This window comes from Puma concolor, chromosome E3 (genome assembly GCF_028749965.1).
Source record: "Puma concolor isolate L17-30 chromosome E3, mPumCon1.1.hap2, whole genome shotgun sequence".
In the NCBI taxonomy this organism is placed as follows: Eukaryota; Metazoa; Chordata; class Mammalia; order Carnivora; family Felidae; genus Puma; species Puma concolor.
Window position 1 is genome coordinate 4,995,468 of NC_141682.1, and position 21,716 is coordinate 5,017,183.

Below are 21,716 nucleotides of genomic sequence, written 5' to 3' on the forward strand. Positions count from 1 at the left end.
CTATGACGGAGCAGTTAAAATGAGTGAGGTAGGTCCGTCCAGTAGGAAAGAAATGTCCTGGTACGTTGTTAAATGAAAAGGGAAAGTTGCAAGGGGCACACAAAGCAATCCCCAGCTGTGAAACATCTCTGTGTACGTGGAAGAAATGTGCCCCCACGCCCTCCTGCATCAACTGTGGTGCCTGATGGCTGGATGCAGTGTGACGCTTTAGGAGATGAGAAGTATGCACACAACACACTTTTCTACTGTTGGGAGTTTTGACAACTAGCATGTGCTTTATCATCAGGAAAAAAAATAAATAATGAACAAGGATCATAAAGCTTTATTTAATAAATATAACCAAAAAAATCTCAAAATACTTTATTCCATATGTAGCCAATTGGAGAAAGAAAAAAAGTTAGAAGGAAGTGTCTGAAGAGATCAAGTGTGAGGGTCAGGAGACAGGAAGGAGGTTGGGGAAATACAAGCAGTAGACAAACAGGAAAATGACAAAGGTGGGTGGAGGCCACAGGGATGCTCAGAGCCTCAAAACTCTCAGAGTACCTCCTTTCATGGGTCACATCTCACGGGGGCTTCCACTCCTTGGCAATGATCGAAGCTGATAAACTGATACTTGGGGAATTGATTAGGGACTCCATTAATTTAGAAGTCCTCTCAACACCAGAAGGGCTTTTTTTTTCTATGACCATCAGGATTGCCCATCCCCCCCCCCATCCCCCAAATAAAAAAGAATTTGGCTGGACGTCTGTAAGCCCTATCAGGGAAGAATTTACCTTTTCTGAATAGACTTCCAGATCCTCAAGGCTATCAATTTTTAACTAGGTCTTAACCTCCATTTGCCTCTCAAAGCCTTTTTTTTTTTTTTTTAACTGAAATATTGGGCTCGGTTCTGATGCTTCGAAATCACATTTGAAAGAGAATTTACTTCATAGTTTGTATTTTCCAAATGCTTGGGGAAAGGGTGGGAGGTCAGATCTGGTTGGGGGGACATCATGTGGTGAGCAGGTAGTCAGTAAATCAGCTCAAAGGAAGGTGTTTGGGGTCCTGGGATGTGCTCTCCCCGGCACAGAGCAGGTAAGCCCGGATAAGCCCACGAAGCGCTGGGGCCTCTGAGGAAATGTCTGGGACTCGGCAGGTGTCTGGACCCCCAGGAAGGGGACCTGGCCCCTCTCCTTTGACCGCGGGAAAGCTGGAGCAAACAATCCCAAACACAGTAAGGTTCCAGGATGGGTGTATTACAAAGAGCATGTGGCAGTGTGGCTGGGGACTCCCAGAGGGACGTGGCGGACACAGGCAGCAGGCCAAAGCTCATCGTGGGCTGACTCCTCGGAGGCCAATTTTAGTTTCTGAAAGGAGAAACTCCTTAAAAAAACGAACAAACAAAAAACCTTTTTTTCTTCTTTTTCTTTTTTGCAAAAACAAGGCCCGAGCCCTCACAGAGAGCCTCCCTGAGGGCACGGAGGAGCCGAGCGGCAACAACACGGAATGCAGTCAGAAAGCTCATTTCTCCACTTTTTATTAAAGCTAGGTCCTCCTGCCGATGGCTCCGCGGCCAGGCAGCAGCAGCTGGGGCCCAGGAGGGGCACCGAAGGTCAGGTCATACTCTGAGGGGTGTGCACGGAGGGAGCAGCACGGAGCCGGACCCCGGCCGTGCAGGGCTACTCCGCCCTGCCCTTGGCCCCCGACGTTCCCGGCCCACAGGGAGAGGAAAGAAACTGAGGGCAGGAAGGCATCGCCCAGCACTGCGGACGCCTCCTGGGACCCCTGTCCTCCTCGTCGCCCACCCCACCCCGTCACCTCATCCAGCCAGGCCAATTCTTACCACCACCGTCCACGCCCCCGCCCCACCCACCAACTACTGCGCTTCCTACCCCGCCCCCAGCGCTGGAGAGCCCGGCTGCTGGCTCTCAGGCCCCAAGGCCATGCCTACACTAAAACAGAAGGAACTAGGTCTAAAAGGGAATGCAGTTGTTTCAAAGTCTGTTTTCTGGCCCCACTCACATTGGCCCAAAAGGCATGAGGGAAGAGAGGGCTCTCACGTGAGCCACACTTCAGCTGCCTGCCCAGTGGCTCCCAATGGCCCAACCCGGAGGGTGGGGTGCCCACCAGGTGCGGGCCTTGCATAGCTGGGTGCCTGGCTTGTCACTGAGCCACAGGCTCAAGTCCGCACCCCCAGAGGTGGACTGCCACTGTGCAGACTGTCCATCCTGTGAAATGGGATTCTAAACGGAAACACTACTTGCTTCTAGTACAGAATAGTGACAGAAGCAGAGTTAAAGGGACCTGCGGACATCACAGGGCCCCAAGCCCGTAGGGTTGTGAGAAACGATCCTGCTGCCGACCTGTTGCTTTACAGTTGGTTATTAAATCTAAAGAAGCATTGGGCTCAGAGGGCAGGGCCTTGTGTGTCCACCTGCCCCAGGGGAGGGGACAGCCCAGGCAGCTGAAGGCTGGGGCCTTGGCTCAGCAGCGGGCAAGAGGCCCCCAAGGATCTCTGAGTGTGCCGCCTCTGGCTGTCGGGGGTGAGAGTACCGAAGGGCTCCAAGAGGAGGATGAGACCGAAACCCACCCGGCAACACGAGTGCCTGGCTGATCCGGGTGCTCCAGTGGGGTGGGGAGAGTGGGTGACTCTCCCCAGAATAAGGCTTCAAACTCCCTCAGGACCCTGCAAACACCTGCAACCCACCAGCCTGGGGCCACAAATTTGGTTTCTGCCGTTTTCTCCTCCCAGATTCTTCAGGCCACACAAGAGATGGAAATAAATATCCACAGTAGACAGAATAAAAGCTCTCCTAGCTGCATGTCTGTCCCCCCGGGGTAGGGAGGAACATCGTCCTCTGGAAACCCTAAGGCTTCCCCTTAGCCACGCGCAGTCCCTAAAACTTCCCGGACACACTCCAATGACCAGAAGGTCCCTGAAGTCTCTCACTGAGGAATGGAAGAAGTCGTCAGCCGAACCCACGGGAGGAGGAGCGGGATGCTCTGCCCTCGACCACCCTCCCCTCCCCTTGACGCAAGGGCATCCCCGCCCTCGCTGTACAACCCACTCACAAACTCGTCGGCCGCCGGTACCCCAGGCCACCCAAATTGGAATCCGAGTGAAATAAATAACATCGCCCGCCATCCCTACCGCTTGGCTTCACAGCACAGATCCAGGGATGCCGCAGTCTTGGTCGGGGTGGCCGCCCCCTGCCCTCGCCTCCTCCGCGCGCGCGCGCGCGCGGCTCTCCTCTCCCCGCGCGCCCCCTGTACGGCCGGACGGGCTTGGCGGCCCGGTTTCCCCGGGGCCGGGCAGGAGGGGCGCCCGAGGCCGGGCGGGGGCGGGCGGGGCGGTGCGCCGGGGGCTGAGGGGAAGGCACCGCACCAGGACTGGGGCCCTCAGCACCCCAAGGACAGAGGAGCAAGGGGCCGGCGGCCCAGCGGGCTGCGCCTCCGTCAGCCTCGGGCCATCACAGGATGCTCTCCTCGTAGGCGCCCGAGGGCCCCGCGAAGGCGGCCGCGGGCTCGGAGCCGAAGCTCGTTCCGCCCGCGAACTCCAGCAGGGTGCTGCCGCGCTCCCCGGGCCCGCTGCCCGCGCCCGGCGGCCCCTTGGCGGGCGCCTCGGCCTTGGACGCGGGGGGCGCGGCCGCCGAGCTGGGGGCGCCGGCCGCGCTGCGGTGCGTCTTCATGTGGGTGAGCAGGTGCGAGCTCTGCGAGAAGCGGCGGCCGCAGTTGGCGCAGGCGTACGGCCGCTCGCCCGTGTGCGTGCGCTGGTGCGTGACGAGCACCGAGCGCTGCGAGAAGCGCTTGCCGCACTCGGGGCACGGGAAGGGCCGCTCGCCCGTGTGGCCGCGCCGGTGCTTGGCCAGGTTGGAGCGCTGCGCGAAGCCGCGGCCGCAGTCGGTGCAGCGGAAGGGCTTCTCGCCCGTGTGCGTGCGCCGGTGCCGCTTGAAGTCTGAGCTGTGGCCGAAGCCCTTGCCGCAGTCGGGGCAGCGGTGCGGCTTCTCCTCGGCGTGCGCCCACTGGTGCCGCGTCAGCGCCGCGCTCTGCCCGAAGCGGCGGCCGCACTCGCCGCACGCGTAGGGCCGCTCGCCCGTGTGCGCGCGCCCGTGCGCCGTCAGGTGCGCGCGCCGGCTGAAGCCCGCGCCGCACACGCCGCACACGAAAGGCTTCTCGCCCGTGTGGCCGCGCACGTGCGCCGCCAGGTGCGAGCCGCGGGCGAAGCGCGCGCCGCACTCGGGGCACGGGAAGGGCCGCTCGCCCGTGTGCGTGCGGCGGTGGCGCGCCAGGTGCGAGCCGTACACGAAGCTCTTGCCGCAGTCCGCGCAGCGGTGCGGCCGCTCGCCCGCGTGGTAGCGCTGGTGCTTGGCCAGCGCCGCCCGGCGCCCGAACGTCTTGCCGCAGTCGGAGCAGATCCACGGGCTCTCCTCCTCGGCCAGCGCCGCGGGCGCAGGCTCGGCCAGCAGCCCCCCGACGGCCGGCGCGAACGCGCGGAGCCCGCCGCCGCCGCCGCCGCCCCCCGGTCCGCTGCCGCCGAAGGGGTCGCAGGCCAGCCCCGCGCCCTCCACCAGGGCGAGCCGGCCCCCCAGGGGTCCCGGCAGGGGGCGCCCGTCGGCCGGCAGCCGGTCCCCGAAGTCCGGGAGACCCAGGATCGGGAAGCCGTCCGGGTGGAGCCAGGACTTAGGGTGCACGGGAAAGTGGAAGCCGAGGGGGTGCGAGGAAGGGCCTTCGCCCTCCCCCAGGCCGTTGCCCACCTCGAGGAACCGCCTGTCCGGCTCGGGGTCCTCCTTGCTCCCGGGGGTGGGCCCCACCGCCGCCGCCTCCTCTCTCGCCTCCACCTCGGCCTCTCCGTCCGCTTCGCCGGCCTCGGCCTCCTCCGGCCCCTCAGGCCCGGCCTCGGCCTCCTCGGGCCCCGCCGCAGGGACCGCGTCGCAGGCCTCCCGCCGAGGGCCTTCGCCGCCGGGCTCCGTGCAACCGCCGCCGCGCCGGTGGCGCTGGAAGTCGGCGCGCAGGCGGAAGGCCTGGCCGCAGTCGGGGCAGCAGTGCGGCCGGTCGGCCGTGTGCACCGCCTGGTGCCGCGCAAGCGCCGAGCTCTGGCTGAAGCTGCGGCCGCAGTGCGGACACGGGTAGGGCCGCTCTCCGGTGTGCGTGCGCTGGTGCGTGACCAGGTAGGAGCGGCGCCCGAAGCCCGCACCGCAGAAGGCGCAGCGGTAGGGCCGCTCGCCCGTGTGGATGCGCCGGTGCGTGACCAGGTGCGACTTGTAGACGAAGCGCTTGCCGCAGTCCGGGCACGGGAAGGGCTTCTCTCCGGTGTGCGTGCGCTGGTGGATGGCCAGGTGCGAGCGGTACACGAAGCCCTTGCCGCACTCGTCGCAGCCGAAGGGCTTGACGGCCGCGTGGTAGCGCTGGTGCTTGGCCAGCCGGGACCGGTGCGGGAACACTTTGCCGCACACGTCGCACGTGGTCTCGGGCCGCCCTGCCGGAGCAGCCACGGTGGCAGGGAACGCCCAGGGTGCCAGCAGGTTCGCGCCAGGCTCCCGGCCCGGCAGGAAAGGCTTCGCCTCGGACCCGTCGGCCAGAACCCCGAGGCCCCCGGGGTCGGGACCCCAACCCTCCGGAGTCTGCGCCGAATCCGAGTCATCGGGGCCCCATGTCCCAGGCACGTCCCCCACGCCATAAGCTGCTGACCAGAGCCCCGGGGGCTCGTTCTCCTCCTCGGCCACCTCCGCCAGGAAGTCCTCGTCCTCCTCCTCCTCGTGGTCCTCTATATCGTCGGTCCAGAACCAGGCCCCTGAAGGTGACAAAGGCAGGCCAGAAGAAAGAGGTGAGAGGCAGCTCCTTGCAGGCTCCTCCCCCTGAGAAATCGCAGCTTGGGCGGGACCATCCCCCCGTCTGGGACAGGGCACCTCCGTTTCAGTGAAGCCACCGCCTCCCCCGTGGGTGGTCCCTCCTAGGGAAGCCGAGATTCCTTCACTTCTTGGACTGTTCTCAAACGGCATCAACTAATTAATGCCACCTGCTGAGGAACAGGGATGCTCTACAAAGTTGGTGACCTTGCCTGCAGGCTCCTGTGAGAATATTACAGGGGGCAGGGGTCCTGTGCTCAGAAAAAGATCCCCAAGCTGTTTTCCTCAAAGCCCCTTGTGTTCCAGAGAATTCCACCCCCCACCCCTGCTTGGCCCAAGGCCAGCAAAACTGTGGTGCCAGCACAGCCCCGGGCCCCTGCCGCTGAGGACCTGCCCTCCTAAGCACCTAAGCTTTGCTGGGCAGCCCTTCACCTCTGAATTCTTCCCAGCTTCAGGCTGGCCAGCAGCCATGGGTCTCCCTCCCATACTCAAGAGCAGAACCAGAAAAGCTACCTTAAGTGGAGGGGACCCAGAGGGGCCACTGAGCCCCAGCTCTCTGCACTCATCCTAACAGCCACCAGCAACTATTCAGGTATAGCCCACGCTCCCCTGCTAAGCCACCCCAAAGCTGGGCTTTTTCTGAGTGTGCATCTGGGAAACAGTCCCCAGGTGGCTAAGACTGGGGGGACTGCAAGCACCGTATCACAGGAGGCCAAAGACAGCCCCCTCTCCAAGGTCCTGCAGTTCTGTACCTCCCCCAGCAAACCGCACCCCGACCTCTCCCTTCAGTGCAGGTCATGGATGTGGACTCGGGCCTGCAGGGTTTTCTACTTTACATAATGGAGTCCTGATATACCTGCCATTATGATACACCCAGGAGGGAACTACTATTTACGGAGCAGGCACTGAATCCCAAGGAACAGAAGGGAAAAGCCTGACCCACGGTGGCCCCAGGTGTTCCAAAGTACCTGTGTGCCTACTTTCTCGTGAATACTTTGCCCCACGTGTGTCCACAGTGGGCGCACACCATTGCTGTAGCCCACTTCAGAACCCTAACGTCTGGAAGGCTCGGGCTCCGAGGGTGGGAATCCCTTCTACCCCACCTGGGTCCGCCACCAAAACTGTGGCCAGTGCCAGACATCACCTGGCTGGATGAGTCTGATTGCTGAGTCCTGCCCCCAAGGGAAGGTCCGGGCCCGGCAGGGCTGCCCACCCCCGGCTCAGCCCTCGTCCTGTATTTCTGTACGGCACTCTACATGTATGGTGATATGGTCACATGGGCAAACCCAGCACAGCGCAGAGTGAAATAAAGCCAGACACAGGCATGATTTCAGCTGTGAAAAAAAACCACACATCATGTAAAGGGATACAGAGATGGGTTATTTTATTTTTTCATAATTGCAATCCTTTAAATTTTCTACAGTTAATAATATACCGTTGTAGTAAAAATAAGCTTTAAGCAAGAGACAGAAGTTCCCTGAACTAAGCTCAGTTTGCCTGCAGGTGCCAACCCAGGGCATGAGTGGGTGCTGTGGAGTGGCAGCGACCTCAACAGCACAGGGGGCATGCTCCTCACTGCCGAGACTGCAGTGCCCTCACGAGATGGGATTGTCGGTGGGAGGGTCAGGCAGTTGAGCGGATAGATCCACTGGAATTCTTTCCGTGAGTCTCAAAAAGAATTTTAACTCAAGACTCTGGTGAGGGTCGTGAGTAGTTTGAATGAGACTCCCTAAGGCAGGGGGAATTCAAGCTGAGGAACAAGTGCAATGTCTTAGTGGGGTGACTGTGCACCCCAGGACCTAGCCTAGGGGCAGCACTTGCTGGCTCCAAAACAGCCACTCAGGCCAAATGAGGGCTCACCAACAGGCGACCTCAGCCACTCAGTACTGGAAGGGGTGGGCCAGGTCCCAGTGACTCACCCACCACACCTCCTCCTTGGGGTCCAGGAGCAGCAGAAAGTTTCCCCCATGCACCCCGGGGCGGGGGGTGAACCCTTGCCCTGCCCCTACCTCGAGCCTCTGAACAAGGCTCTACAGAGAGAGTGATCATAAGAGGGACCTGGGGGACCGGGTCACTAGCCCTGGAACGAGCACAGCCATTTATCCGAGAACAAGACGACACTTAACACACAGCCAGGTCATGGAGAGCACCGCTAACACCAAGGGAAGGATGGTAAGGGCAGCCACGTCCCTAGCAGTCAGAGCTGGCTGCACCGCAAGACAGGACCTCTGGAAGGCACGGGGCCACAGGACAAAGAGCAGAGGAAGAGCAGCCTGCCCTAGGCTGGGCTCTGTTCCCTTGCCTCCTGTCACCAAAGTGGGCCAAGGTCTGGAGGTTGGGCCCTGGAGTGGGGGTGTCCCATGTAAGGGTCACTCCGGGCTGCAGTGGGGACAGGGTTTCCAGGGGGGAACCTGGGATCCAAGTGAGCACTTACCAGGTCTACTTGTGACACAAGAGCCAGGACAGAGAGGTTTTGCTCTGACAAAGAGGGTGACGGGACATTTTGCAACAGTGGCCTATGGGGTCAAACACAGTTGCTTCTTCCAGAATCCACAGGGAGAGGGTAGAGGGGAGGACCCTGAGTGGGAGCCGGTGTTCCATCCCCAGAGACATTGCTCCTAAGGAGTGTGACCCTGGGTGATTAGCTAGGCTGGAACCAGCCCTCAGAGGCCCAGTGACAATCCCAGGGGCTGACCAGTGGCAGCCTCAGCACAGCCCCCGAGGTACTTCTAGTAAGTGCCCTACCCAGGCGCTCATCGGAGGGCCTCGGGGAAGGGGAGGGCCCCTGGGCCACACACCTGGTGCACTTGTACCCCTGAGCTGCTCCGCATGACCGACACACAACGCCCGGAGAACGGTGCCACCGTTTACTAGGACTCCCACCCTCAGGCAGCCTCTGCCCCTGTCCAGGGACCCAGAGGCCTGCCCTCAGGCCCAACAGTGAGTCAACTGTGGGTCTGCTCTGACTAAACACCTCTCTGCTGCAACCCCTAAGTAAAGTCCACACCTGCTCCTGCCTCTTCCTCCAGACCCGGAGCCTCGAGGTGGCCTTGGGGAGAGGCCCCCACCTGGGGACAGTTACCAAAGGAGGACACGGACAGGGGCTGGTGTGCTCAAAGCTGCGTATGGCTCCTTCCTCCAGGGCTGCCGGCCAGCTGCCTTTCCTCCCCATTGAGCAGGGATTTGGTAATCAGGGCTGGACTCCAGTGCGACAGCTCCCGACAGGGCCAGGTTTCTGTGCTTCGAACTGTCCTCCCGTGAGGGCAGAGCCCGCCCCCCATCGCTGGCCTCAGCCTCCTCATTTGTACCATGAACTGTAATACCAAGGACCAGTTATTAGCAAGAGCTCGAGGCCGGGCCACTCCTCACTTGGAATGTTTCCTGGCTCCTTCCCCTTCTGCCGACCTGAACCCCGGGGTCTGAGGCAAGACAGCACCTCCGTGCCTTCTCCCTGGCTCAGACCACAAAGGGGGATTCAGTGATATCCCAGGTCCCCTCGGGGGTGTGACAAAGGGAAAGCCCGTGCTGAGGTCTGACACCCCCCCACCCCAGTTCTCCCAAGGACAGACAGGCGCTCACGGGCTGTGTGAGGTAGGACACACCTGCAGGCTGGCGCCCAGCCTGTACCTCCGCTCCACAGCCGCTCTGAGTTCCTCCTCTCCAGAACCACTCCCCGCGCTCACCCACCATGGGATTCGCCCACCTTAGTGTTTTACCTCTTACTGCCTTTAAATTTTCTCTCTATCCTCTCCTGCATCATCTTCAGGCAGGTTTAACCCTGCATTCTGTACTCCTCGTCTGTCCTTCACTTTCACGTGAGGGGCAGGACCAGCAGCCAGCCCCACTGGGTGCCAGGCCCGCGCCAGGTACCGTGGAGACAGCACAGGGGTGGACAATACACAGTGCCAGCTCATATGGAATCTGCCGGAGGCAGCAGGCAGGAAATGAGGAAGCAAACATCCAGCCAGGACCGTTTCAGACAGCACTGTCTGCTGTACATGCAGGAAACATCCTGGAGGAAGGCAGGAGGGAGTGCTCCCGAAGTCTACGTGGTCAGAGAAAACGCGACTTAGTAGGGACCTAAGAGCTGAGCCAGCCACACAAAGGGCACTCTGGGCAGGGGAAACAGTAGGCACAAAGGCCCTGAGGCAGGTGAGAGCCTGAAGAGAAAGGCTGGCTGTGGAGCTGAGCCTGAAGACCCAAGGGTGTGTGAAGTGAGTCTGGCAGGGCGGCAGGTCTCAAGGCCACAGCAGAGAGCCCAGATGCTATTCCAAGTGCATGGGGAAACTTCCAGAGAGTAAGGCAGACGGCCAGCTCAGGAACACCTGTGCCTGATGGCCTCATAGAAGCGTGGGATGGGGTAGTGCAACGAAGGCAGAGGGACAAGGACCACTCAGGCAGGCAGCCAGGCCCACTCAGGTGCCCAGGACGCTGCAAGGGAGGCCTGCGGGGGACAAGCGGGGCCACTTCACGCTGGGGGCTGGGGGGATTCACTGCGGGACGCCCATCAGATAACTGAGTGGAGATGTCAAGCAGACAAGGTCAGGGCTGGAGAAAGCAGCTGAGAATGGGCAGCAGAGATAGAAATGGTACCGGAGGCTCTGGTCCCAGTCACCAGTCACCTGGAGAGGACAGAAGAGGACGCGGGACCGTCCTGGTCTCGTAAACAAGCGAGGGCAGGCGGAGAAGCAGCCGGGAAAGCAGCTGAGAAATCGAGGCACGTGGAGTCCTGAGGCCAAGAGGGTCCGTATCTCAGAGAGCAGAGAAGCCAGCCTAGCAAGGACACAAGGCCAGCCCAGCAGGCCAAGGTGGTGGCGGCGTCCTCAGGAGGCCTGCGGTCAGCCCACAGGTATGCCGTATTCCAGCCACGATCCCTGCTCCAGTGCACGTGTGGGCAGGGAACGGGCTGCTGCCAGGGGCAGGGGTCTGGCAGGCGACTACACAGGGCAATCACAAAGGAGGGAGAGGTGCTGCTATCTAAGCCGGGTGAGGAGACAGGTGCAGGAAAGGGGTGGGGTCAGAAGAGGCGAGGACAGCCAGCACCCAGGAGCTGGAGGTGGTGGCCACGGGGTGGGGAGCCAGAGCAGGACGCGCCAAGTCAGCACTGGACAGGTCACGGGGTGCCTGAGTCGGGGAAGGCGGACAATGTGCCAGACCTCTTGGCCCAATTTTTCAAGCAGCACAAGAGAGGAACACACTTGTGTTTTGCCAGACTCCAATCTAGAAATCCAGAAACTCTGCTGGGTTCAGAACAGTCGGCATCTGTCCCGCCCAGACCCAGCAATCCTCAATTCTCAACTGACTCAGGTGCTCAGAAATGAGTACAGGGAGAAAAGGGAAGGAGGCCGTCTAGCAAACGGACTACAGTTCTAGTTAAGAAGGACCTTAGGTGGATTTAGTGCACCCAAGCTGACCCCAGCCCTGGCTACTGTATCCCCTCCCGGGCACAAGGCCACGTCTAAGACTATGCCCGGTCCTGCCCCTACCTCAGGCTCCCCAGACAGGAGGGGTGGGATAGGGGAGCACTCTGGGCTCACCGGCCCTACCTGGCACACCAACCAGCCACTGGGGAGGACAGAGGGGCGGTGGCCTGGCTAGCCGTCCTCCTCAGGGAGCTGCCAAACTCACCCAGGGTCACATGTCACATTGTGGGGACCACCCAGGCTGAAACCTGCGAAAGTCTGCACCCCAGGACCCTCCAAGAAGCGTAGACAATGGGGCCACATCTAGACCACATGATAAGAGACAGGCCGACGGAGGTCTGTGGCCCCTTTAATTGCAGGTGACTATTCTGAATAGGGCCGACCCCCCACTAAGGCCCACTGAGAAACATCACCCACATCCAAGCCTCATCCTGTAAGCAGCTGCCACGGTCTCACCAACTAAAGCCCTCCCCAGTCTGCAGCCCAGGAATGGCTCCCAGACAGGGTCCCGGAGAGGGTGGACAGCTGGGGCAGGAAGGCCATTCTGCAACACCATGGACAGCGGGGCCCAGGCTCTTAACCACCACTTTAGAAGCCGATTTCCTCATCTGCAAGGGAGGCTGCTCTCCTCTGCCCTGCCATGTCACGGCGATGCCGTGAGGATACAAAGTAAATGGGAAAATGCTTTGAAGAGTACACGTGTAGGCGTAGCATTGTCTGTGTTTCTCTGTTTTTATTTGAAAACACGTTTAGGAGAGGCTCTGAGTCTATCCAGGCACGTGACCGGCGTGAGCCATCCAGCGCCCCTCACTAAGGTGACATCACTCCAACCCAAGGCTGGTACACCCGCCATGCAAGGGCCCCCAGGGAGCCCTGAAACACCGAGCCTAACACACACCTCCTGAAGCACCCCCACAGAACCGACAGTCCCGCGCCCTCAGCCTGGAAATTATGGATTCGGTTCGAATTTCTTTATTCCCCGTGTGAGTAAAGCAAGCAAAGCTCAGGGGGTTAGAGGAACAGAGCCAGAGTCGCCTCAGTCCCCGGAGAAATTTGCCACCCTGAGCACTTTCCGTACGCATCCCTCCCAAACCTCCTCCCGGGAAGGTGCGCGGCTGCCCGCCCAGGCCTGTGGCCGGCCCCCCAGACCCTTCGTTCAGAGATGGCCAAGTGGGTGCAGAAGGCAAAGAGCCGGCTCCAGTCTGGGACCCAGAAGGGCTCTGGCACGGCCAGGACCGAGCGTGCCCACTCCCGTCCCTCTGCGCCAAAGACTTAACAACTGGCCCTCGCTTACCAAAACGACTCCAAAACCCAAAGAGACGCTCCAAGGCAGGGACAGGGACAGTGTGAAGGGCTCCTAAGAGGAAGCTCGAGGTTCTGTAAGGACTCCCCAGCCTTGGACGACCACAGGCTGGAATCAAGAGAAGCCAACCCACAAAGGCAGAGACTGGCGCACGACGGCCTCCCTGTCTCCACGCGCCCGTCCACGGCCCAGACCGCCAGCACCAGGGCTGCAGCAGAGAGCTAAGGTGAAGGCCAAAGTCGGCAGGGCTCTGAGGAGCTACAGAGGCAGAAACCGCACGAGAGTCCATCTCATACTCACCTGTGTAGACGCCAGTGACAATGTCTCCTTCCTCAGGACGGGGGCTATCTGGGACCCAGGGCTCCTCCCCTTGTTCCAGCCGGAAGATCAGATCCGGCTTGGGGATTGGGTATCCTGGCCAGGAGAAGGACAGCCAGCAGCTGCAGGGCCGCTCTGGCCAGGCCCGCCCGCACCCCACGTGGTGCCATCCCAACACCCCAAGCCCTCCTCACTCTCTCGCCGCTCTTCTCCCTCCTTCCCAGGACCAGCTCTCCTGCCTCCCAGCCTCCACTCTGGGAAAGCCCACCTTCACTTCTCTAGAACTTTGCCTTGATACCCCCCAGCTCTTCTGCAGGGCCCCCCCACACCTTCCTCACCCCTCTCCTCTATCACCTGACTCCTCCCCCCTGGAGGCCCCTGGGGAGTATACAGAACAGAGACCACAGCTGGACCGGTGGCTCCCAGAACACATCCACCTGGCTCACGGCACTGCTGGACCACAGTGAAGACCCCAGAACACAGCCCCACCCAGAAGCCAGAGTGGTCCCTAAGGACCCCCAAGAGGTGGGCTGGATCCAGGACCCCCTTCTCCTAGACCCTGGGGTTTCAGAAGCCACTCTCTCAAACAGCTAAGCTGCTGGCAGTCATCACGTAGGAATGCCTCTTGGGGACGGAAGGCCCCCTGCTTACCCAAGGACACCAGGATCCCATAGTTCTCCTGCATGACATCCTTGTAAAGGTCCCGCTCGCCTGCGTCCAGCCTCTCCCACTCCTCCAGCGAGAAATACACAGCCACGTCTTCAAAGGTGACCAGCCCCTGGAAAACAAAGAGCCCTGGCCACTGCCTTAAGCTGCCCTAGGAGAAAGGCAGGGGAGCCCCTAGAAAGAGAGCGACAGAAAATTACTTCAGGAAGAACTGCCCGTGGACCTGCAACATGGAGCTCACGGGGACACAGCCCAACAGCCCAAAGCCCCAGTGGCACCGAGGGCTTCTGAGCCTGGCTGCACCCTGGAAGGCAAGGACCCCACGTCCATTCAGAGGTGAGGAACCCAGGCTCAGACGGGGTGAGCACTCAGCTTGTGTGGGGCAGAGCCAAGACTCTCACACTGAGGCCAGGAGACAATGCAGCTCAAGTCCACGGCCGTGCTAAGAGGTGGTATCCTCCCCTCCTATGTCATCGTCCAACCTAAGCCAGTAGTCGCATCAGCAATGAGAGGGCCCACACCTGGGTGAGTATGTGGCATCGACTGATCTGCCTGGGCTCGGCAGGAAGCCAGAGCCCGGCCAGGCGAGCGGCACTCCAGGTGAGGGACCACAGCCCGATCCTGGGACAGAGCCAGTCCCCTGAAATAACTACGCACAGAGCAGCTGAGTAAGTGGCAGTCAACACACTCAGGACATCCCAATGGCCTGGGAAGTCTCGGGCCCCCGGGAAGTAGAACCATATCCCATGGCTTTGCGGGTAGAGACCCCCAGCCACGTCCTGCTGCCCCGTCCCTGCTCACAGCCTGAGCTCGCCCTGATGACCACGGCGCCCCTGCCTTGCCAACAGGGCTCTCCAGGACAGCAGGTGCCAGGCTTCCCCTTCAGGAAAGCCTGCCTGGTTAACTGAGCTCCAAGTGAGAAAGCGGCTCACCTGAGACCCAGCTGTCAGTGAATCGTCATCATCTTCCTCGTCCTCGTCCTCCTCGTCCTCATCCTCCTCATCCTCATCCAGGTCCTCATCCCTAGGTGTGGCTGGAGCCTGGCTGGCCTGCAAGGCTGAGGGGAGGATCTCTTAGGGACCTGCCCCCGCCAACAGGCCTCATGGCCACCCCTGCCCAGACAGCAAGTAGGTCAGGAGCCCCCACTCCTCCGTTCCAAAGCCTGGGTCCTGACGCTCCAGCTCCACCCTATCGGGCCAAAGAGCTCTCCCGATCTGCCCTCCCAAGCTCCCTCACCTCCTCCCCCGAAGCCAGCTCCTTTTTCTTACCCTTTTCCTGAAGAACTGGGGACTTGGCATCACCGGCACGGTGAAGGCGTCCCTGGGTCCCCAACGTGGGACTCTGCTCCTCTGCCACCACCTCGTCCTCGTCCGCCTCCACCTCCACCTCCACCTGCTCCACGTGCCCTGCCTGCCCCCCCTCCTCCTCTTCCTCCTCCACCACCGCCTGGTCCTCCCCGTCCTCTGCTAGGAGCTCCTCCTCCTCCTCCTCCAGCTCCACCTCTTCCCCCTTTTCTTCTTCCTCTTCTTCCTCCTGAGCAGGACCACATCCCAACCCATCCTCCGCCTTCGCCAGCTGCGTGGCTGGTGAGTCCGGGGTCGTACGAAGAGCTGCCATCTTCTCCGGAGGAAAGCCTCAGCTTGGCCTGAAACACAGACGGGCAGCGGGGATGAGCCGCCCCCACCCCCCGCTCGCTCCCACGCGCCGCTCCTCGGGCCTCCCTCTGTCCCCCGGGAGGCAGGACTTATCTCCCCCACTAGATAGTGACACACCAAAGGAGGAAGGACCGAGGCTCTTCCTGTGCTCTCATGAGGCACAACTGGGACACTCTGTGCCCAGAAAGACTAACCACAGAGCCCCTCTCTGTGACCCCATTATGCAGCCTCAGCTCCTTCTTGCCAGAAATTCTGTGCAGGGCACGAACTGCTGTGCCGTCTAGGAGTAAATCAGGGATTTAGCCTAGGTCTTCATCCTCAGGGCCTGTGAGAAGCAGGGGGTCCAGGCCACATGGCCGAGGGTGGCCCACATCTGGCTGCAAGGGGCGAGTGCGGCCTGTGAGCAACAGCCCACCTCCATCCGGGGGACCCACCTCTGCACACCGACACTGTGCCAGCAGGGGTGCGGGAGGAAAGGCCCGGGCTCGGGCAGGGGTGACAGGTAAGACAGGCGGGCTCATTCGCCACCGCCTGGAAGGCAGGCCGGTCGGGCTCCTATTTGCCAGAGGCAGCGACACAAGACGTCGTGGGTCTGCGCTGCCCCCTGCGTCTCCCTGGCCCCTCACTCCATCCAGGGCATTCGGGAAAAGTTCAGCAGCTCGTGGAGACTTGCTTCATCGCCGGACCAGCAGATACAACCTAAAATGCCCTTTAACGGCTCTTCAAGTTTAAGGATCAGAGAATCCCAGGAGGGAACTGTCAAAGGCCCAGTGGCTTCCAGGGTGCCACTCACACCAGTGTCACAGCTGCCTCAGCCCAGGTGCTCCGGAGACAGAGCCATGCGGCGGCACGGCCCAGACCCGAGGGCTCGGGGGGCGGGGGGGGGGGGGGGGGCGCGCCTCCCTCCCAGGTGCACACCCTCCACCAGCCTGTGGAGATCCAAGGGCAGGACAGAGTCACAGTTTTGACAGGTCAGTTTCTGGGGCTCCTTCTTGAGTGAAAACTTGAGGAGCCTACCCCCCAGCCCCGTCAGCGTTTCAGACCTAAAGTGGGCCACTCCCGAAGTGATCTGAGCCCCCTGCAAACACAGCAACCCCAGCACCCTGGGATGACGGCATGACCGCCAGAAGGATCCTGCAACATCGGGCCACGTGGGGCAGGTGGGCCCAGCACAGCTCGTCCGGCTCCAGCAGTGGACAGCATCTGCCACGGAACCCCTCCAACGGGACAGGGGCGCCCCACATGGAGACATGCAGGGTCAAGAGAGCGGCTCAGAACACCAGGTATCCACAGGGAAACTGTTCAGTGATAAGCTCTCATTCCACAACCCCTCGCTTTTCTACTAACGAGGCAGCATGCACCGGTTCTCGGCACCACTCTGAGCTGCCGAGGCTTTACACGCCCACACTTTCAGAGCAGGTGCCTCGGTGCACCCATGAGAGCCTTCCAGAGACCAAGGCCTGGGTCCAGGGGCTGGGATGTGTGGGCACCCAGAGGCCACCTCTGTCCTGCCCCTCACACTCCCCTCTAGCTGACTAGATTGCAGATTCACAGACACCAAATCCAAGGTCACAGGTGAAGAGCTATGCCTCTACAGGCCACCCCAGCCTCCAGACGCTCCCCCAAACCAACCTCCTCGGTCTCCATGGCTCTTTGGGCACGTGAGGGTGCCCAGGTGTAGAAACGTGTGCCGTGGGTAACGCCAGCCACTTCCAGGAGGGCACAGCCCTCCCCGGGACTCAGGGCACTGAGAGTGTGCTCAGCAAAGGTTTCCCAACCACCACCCACCTCAGGCCCACAGGAGGGCTTTTCTCACCCAGGCCTCGGGCTACAAATCCACACTGAACTCAGACACCACACCAAGCCCAGCAGAGCTGCCTTCTGCCTGGCCACCATCCAGAGCAGACTCCCAAAGGCCAGTCTGCTGTACCCAAGGACCCACTCACAAAAGAAGAAAACCCCAAGGCTTTGGAATACAGTGGCCCCATGCTGGTCCCACCTCCGGACCTTTGCACATGCCATTCCCTTTCCCCGGCTCTCACTTCCCCTCTTCTTCACTGATCCTCTGGAAGTAGCCTCCTGGGTCCCCTTTCACACAGTTCTCTGAACTCTGCCCTCACGGCGCCTCACTTTTATATATTTACAGAACTGTCTGCTCAGTGCCTGTCTCCCCAAGCACACAGTCCACTGCAGGAAGGTGAAGTTCCCTCTGCTCATCTCTGAACACTCCCCCCACCCCACCCCGTGCCAGGCACAGAGTGAGCACTCAAATATTTATTAAGGAAACGGCTCTAAAGTCTGTAATCAACATGATAACATGAGATTTTAAAAACTCAGGGGCACCTGGCTGGCTCAGTCAGTAGAGCACGCGACTCTCGATCTCGGGGTTGTGAGTGCAAGCCCTATGTTGCGCACAGAGCTCACTAAAAACAAAAACAAAAAACAAAACCCTCGGTATTCTGGCCCCACTGCCACGTTCCACAACAGACTGACCACTCTTTGAGGTCCTTCAAAATGGAACCCATCCCAGAAGCACTATGGAGTCTCTGCCTTCAAAGAGGCTGTCACCTGAAGTCCCTTTTCCTCCAAAATGCACCTGCTGATGACCAGAGAAGGGAAAGGCTCAGCAGCACTGGAGGTCAGCAGTCATTCTGCAGATGGAATCACAGCCTAGCACAAACAGACACCCCACATACCCCAACACAGAATCCAGAACAGAATCATTCCGGAAAACAGACTTCAGTCACTCAGGCACCAGGTTCCTTCTGCCTCACCAGGCAGCTAGGTGCTGGGCACACTCCCCCAGACCCACACGCTCTCCTCTCTCCTCTTCCCAGCCTGCCAGCCCACTGAAACTCACTCTGCCCGCTTCCTGGCATCCGATCCCAGGTCAGAAGCCACAGAGGGTCAGGTAAGCAGCCTCATCAACATAAGCCCCCAGGGCATTCCAGACCCTTACTTCCCTTGGGGCCCTGCACCCTAGGACACAGCACTGCCGACACTCAGAACTGAGGATGACAAAACACCCTCTATGAGAACAGAAAGCAGCAGCAAAGTTTGGAAACTGTTAGAACTCTCCACAAAAGTCCCAAATCCAAGAAGCCTACACAGAAAGAAAGAAAGAAACGTGTGGGTACATATATATCTAGGCCCCTTCCTTCCCTCTAGGTGGCCTTACTGACCACACTCCTGTTATTCAAGGCCTTCCAGGTTTTTGCCTCCTTCAAGAAGCCTTCCTTCCTTGACTACTAGGATCCTCACTGTGTGTCCATGGCTCGGGCTCCCCTACTCTCCAGGATTTGCTCCTGGTGCAGGTGTATCCATGGGGCTACTCCCCCAGCTCCCCCAGGCCAGCCCTTCACTATGCTGGCCAGCTCCCCAGACCTGCCAACACTTGTTGAACCAAACCAAGTACCAAGATCTCTCCGCACAGGTGCAGCTAGGGGCCTAATCCCTCTGCACACCTCCCCTTCTCCCTACCCACCTAGTCCTCTACCAAAGGCCAGCCCCTCTCCCACCTCTGCCGCCACATGGGGCGGCCCAGACCCTATCCAACCCCAGGGATGAGTTCCCCTACCGGACGACCAGCAGTAGAAGACGGCATAGCAGCCCACCGGAGCCTCCATTTGCAGAGAGGGAGGACCCAGACGAGGCCCCCAAGGTCACTAAGCAAGCTCCCAGGGCGCCTGGCCAAGCCACTTCCATCCCTCCAGGGGGCTTATCGGGCTCGGGTCTCCCGCAGAGGCCCTGGCAGTGACAGCCCCTCCTGGATGGGTGTGTCCCCGGGGGCGGCCACGGTCCAACCCCCGCCCCTCGGGCCTAGCCGGCGGCGGGCACCTCCCGAGGAGTCCGCGCGTGTCCTCCCCAGCCCCGCCTGCTCCGCGCCGCCGGCCTCTGCCCGCCCCGGGGGTCGGAGCCCGCCCCCATCGCGCGGGGCCGGGCGGGGGTCGGCGGGCGGCGCCGGGCGTGGGCGCGGCCGCCGAGAGCCCGGCCGGCGCGCCGCTCCGGCCCCGCCAGGCCCAGGCCAGGCCCCGTCGGCCCCGCGGCCTCCCAGCGCCGGCGTGGAGGGGCGGCCCGACCCCCCGGCCCGGCCCTCGCGCCCGGCCGCCCGCACCTGCCGCCCGCGCCGCCGCCCACTCACCGCGCGCGCGCCGGGCCGGCCGAGCCGCCGCCGGACGCCGGGGCCGGGCCGGGCCTGCGCGCCCAGCGCTACACAAAGTGACGGCCCCGGAGCTGCGCGGCGGCGGCGCGTGGGCACCGGAAGTGCTGCCGCCGGGCCCCGCCCCGCCCGCGCCCACGGGGGGCCACTTCCGGTCACGCGGGGTCGAGCGCGGCTCCCGGAGGGGGCGTGCGTGGAGGGAGAGGAGGTGCCGCTCGTGCGCGGGAGGGCGCTCTGGGCCCTGGAGCCCGGTGTCCTCATCCCGCGACCCCAACCCAATCCCTGGAGACCCCAGCCCCACCCCTGGGAACTCCAGCGACTCCTGCCCGGAGACCCCATCCCACCCCTAGACACCCCAGCGCCCTTTGCCCCGACCGGACATAGGGCCCCCTGTCCTGGGAACCTCAGCGCCCCCTGCCCAGATCCGAGGCCCAGACCCCACCCCCAGACACCCCATGAGCCCCAACTCTGAGACCTCGACCCCAGCCCCTGGACACCCCAACCCCGCCCTCTCCCTGGAGTCACCGGTGACATCCCTCTCACCTGCGAGCCTACTCCCTCCCCAAGCCCAGTAGGGATTCCTAATTCAACCAAGATTCGGGAATGACTACTGAGTGCCAGACCCGGAGTTCATCCCACCCCAACCTTGGGACCCTCTCTAGGTCCGGAGTCGGTGGAAACAGGCCATGATCTATGGAGGAGCCTCGCGGAGGCCATCCATCCAGCTGGCGTGCCATGACACCAGAAGAGGGTAGGGGCGCTCCCTTGCAGGTGATGGACAAGAGGGACTGTAGCAGGTGGGCCGGGTGTCCACTGCTCACGGGCACTGCTTTGTGGGACCACTAGTGCCTGTAGGACCAGCGCTGCTAAAGGTAGGGGATTTATCCAGAATGGATGACGATGAGGACTGAAGGTGCGGGGGGCCAGGGCAGCTGAATGAATGCATTGCAATCCTTGCATTGGAGCCCTTGCGTGGAAGGACTTGAAATCAGTACCACGAAGAGGGCCAGCCTCTGAGCACAGAAGGGTCTACCAAGCAGAGGGAGGTACAAACAATAGGTGGCTGTAGGAGCTGTGAGAAGGTGAGGTCGCTGGACTCAGGGTCCACCTGCAGTCCTCCCCAAAACCTGTCTGCATCCACCCCCAGGGGCGAGGCTGGGGTCGGAGCTCTTGTGCCCACAGAGGTCCGGGCCCTTTTCAGCCTGGCTCCACACCCCCAGTCAGGAATGGTGTGGCCCGGCTCCTTCCCTACCTCCCACCCCACAGGTACCATTATTCTTATATTTTCTGTAGCGGTCCCCCAGCCTTGGACCCACCAGACAGAGCAGCAACCTAATGGGCTTCGGGCAGGTTCAAACCTGTCTGAAATACCAGCTTCTGCCCTCCAAAACCTCAGCCCCTGGCTGGTGAGCTTGTCAGGCTTACAGAGGACTCAAACCTGTGTCCTGAAGAGGGGAGGGGTGCAGCCCCCCCCCAACCCCAACTCTTGCCTTCTCGAGCCCAGAGCACCAGATGCCCACCCTAACTCCTCATAATGACTGCCTTTAGCTCCTGGTGGTTTAAAAATGTTTTCAAATTAATATAACACTTAAAAACGGGAAGTCTCTTGTAAGAAGATGGAAAAAATCAGAAGTTCTCCCAACGCACAGGCCTTGGCTTACAGGGCACCTGTTAGGGGGCCCTGAGAACTGACCAGCAGCCCCTGCTTCTACACGGCACCTCCCGTCTGGTCCTTTGGAGCCCTGGACCCCCAGCGTAGACTCTACCCCCCCCCCCAGGTGGTCCCAATGAGAGGCTCTGAATGTAGGTTAAGGAGCAGGAGCAGTGGAGGCCAGGGAAAGAGAAGCAGCGGGAATGGAGGCCCAGAGACTGGCACCTGGACCTACATGGGGGGGGGGGGGGTGGCAGGGAGGGATGGTGTCTCCCCAGCCTGTGGAGAGCTGGAGACAGTGCAAATGGGGCCACTCAGTGGGAGCAGCACCTGTGACGAGGCGGGAGAATACTCCACCCTTCCCGCCAGCACTGCCCATTGGCCAAATCCGCTTGTACTGTGGGGGTGCAAGGGAGGCCCTGGGGCTGCAGCCACAGTTCGATGCCCAAAGCTGGGCAGAAAGCATATGCGGGTAGAGTGGGGGGCTAAAACAGACCCAACAGCTCCATCCCTGCCTTAGGCTTGTCAGGCAGGGACGGGCATCACCTCAGCATCTGCTCAGAACTTTTCTTGGCCTGTCCCCTCACCTGAGGCCTAAACCAAGACCTGATTTCTTCCCCTCCCTTCTCTGAAGAGATTTTCAAAGGCATGGAGTCCACCAGACTCTCCCCACTCAGCAGGCTCTGCCTGAGTCTCTGCTGCCCCCCCCCACCCCC

The 21,716-nt window shown here is 61.2% G+C and overlaps 1 protein-coding gene across 2 annotated transcripts; it reads right to left on the reverse strand.

The window, feature by feature from the left end:
- Window positions 1-306: 306 nt before the first annotated feature.
- Window positions 307-19,464, reverse strand: ZNF316 (zinc finger protein 316). 2 transcript variants are annotated; one of them, XM_086692245.1, is made up of 6 exons: window positions 19,332-19,464; window positions 14,804-15,180; window positions 14,468-14,592; window positions 13,521-13,647; window positions 12,852-12,965; window positions 307-5,770 (listed from the first exon to the last, which is right to left on the reverse strand). In XM_086692245.1, the coding sequence occupies exons 2-6, from the start codon at window positions 15,150-15,152 to the stop codon at window positions 3,450-3,452; spliced, it is 3,036 nt and encodes a 1,011-aa protein (XP_086548371.1). In that variant the 5' UTR covers window positions 15,153-15,180; window positions 19,332-19,464; the 3' UTR covers window positions 307-3,449. The 2 variants fall into 2 exon arrangements, with proteins under 2 accessions (XP_086548371.1, XP_086548372.1); XM_086692246.1 differs by lacking the exon at window positions 19,332-19,464 and adding an exon at window positions 15,625-18,760.
- Between the last annotated feature and the right edge of the window lie 2,252 nt (window positions 19,465-21,716).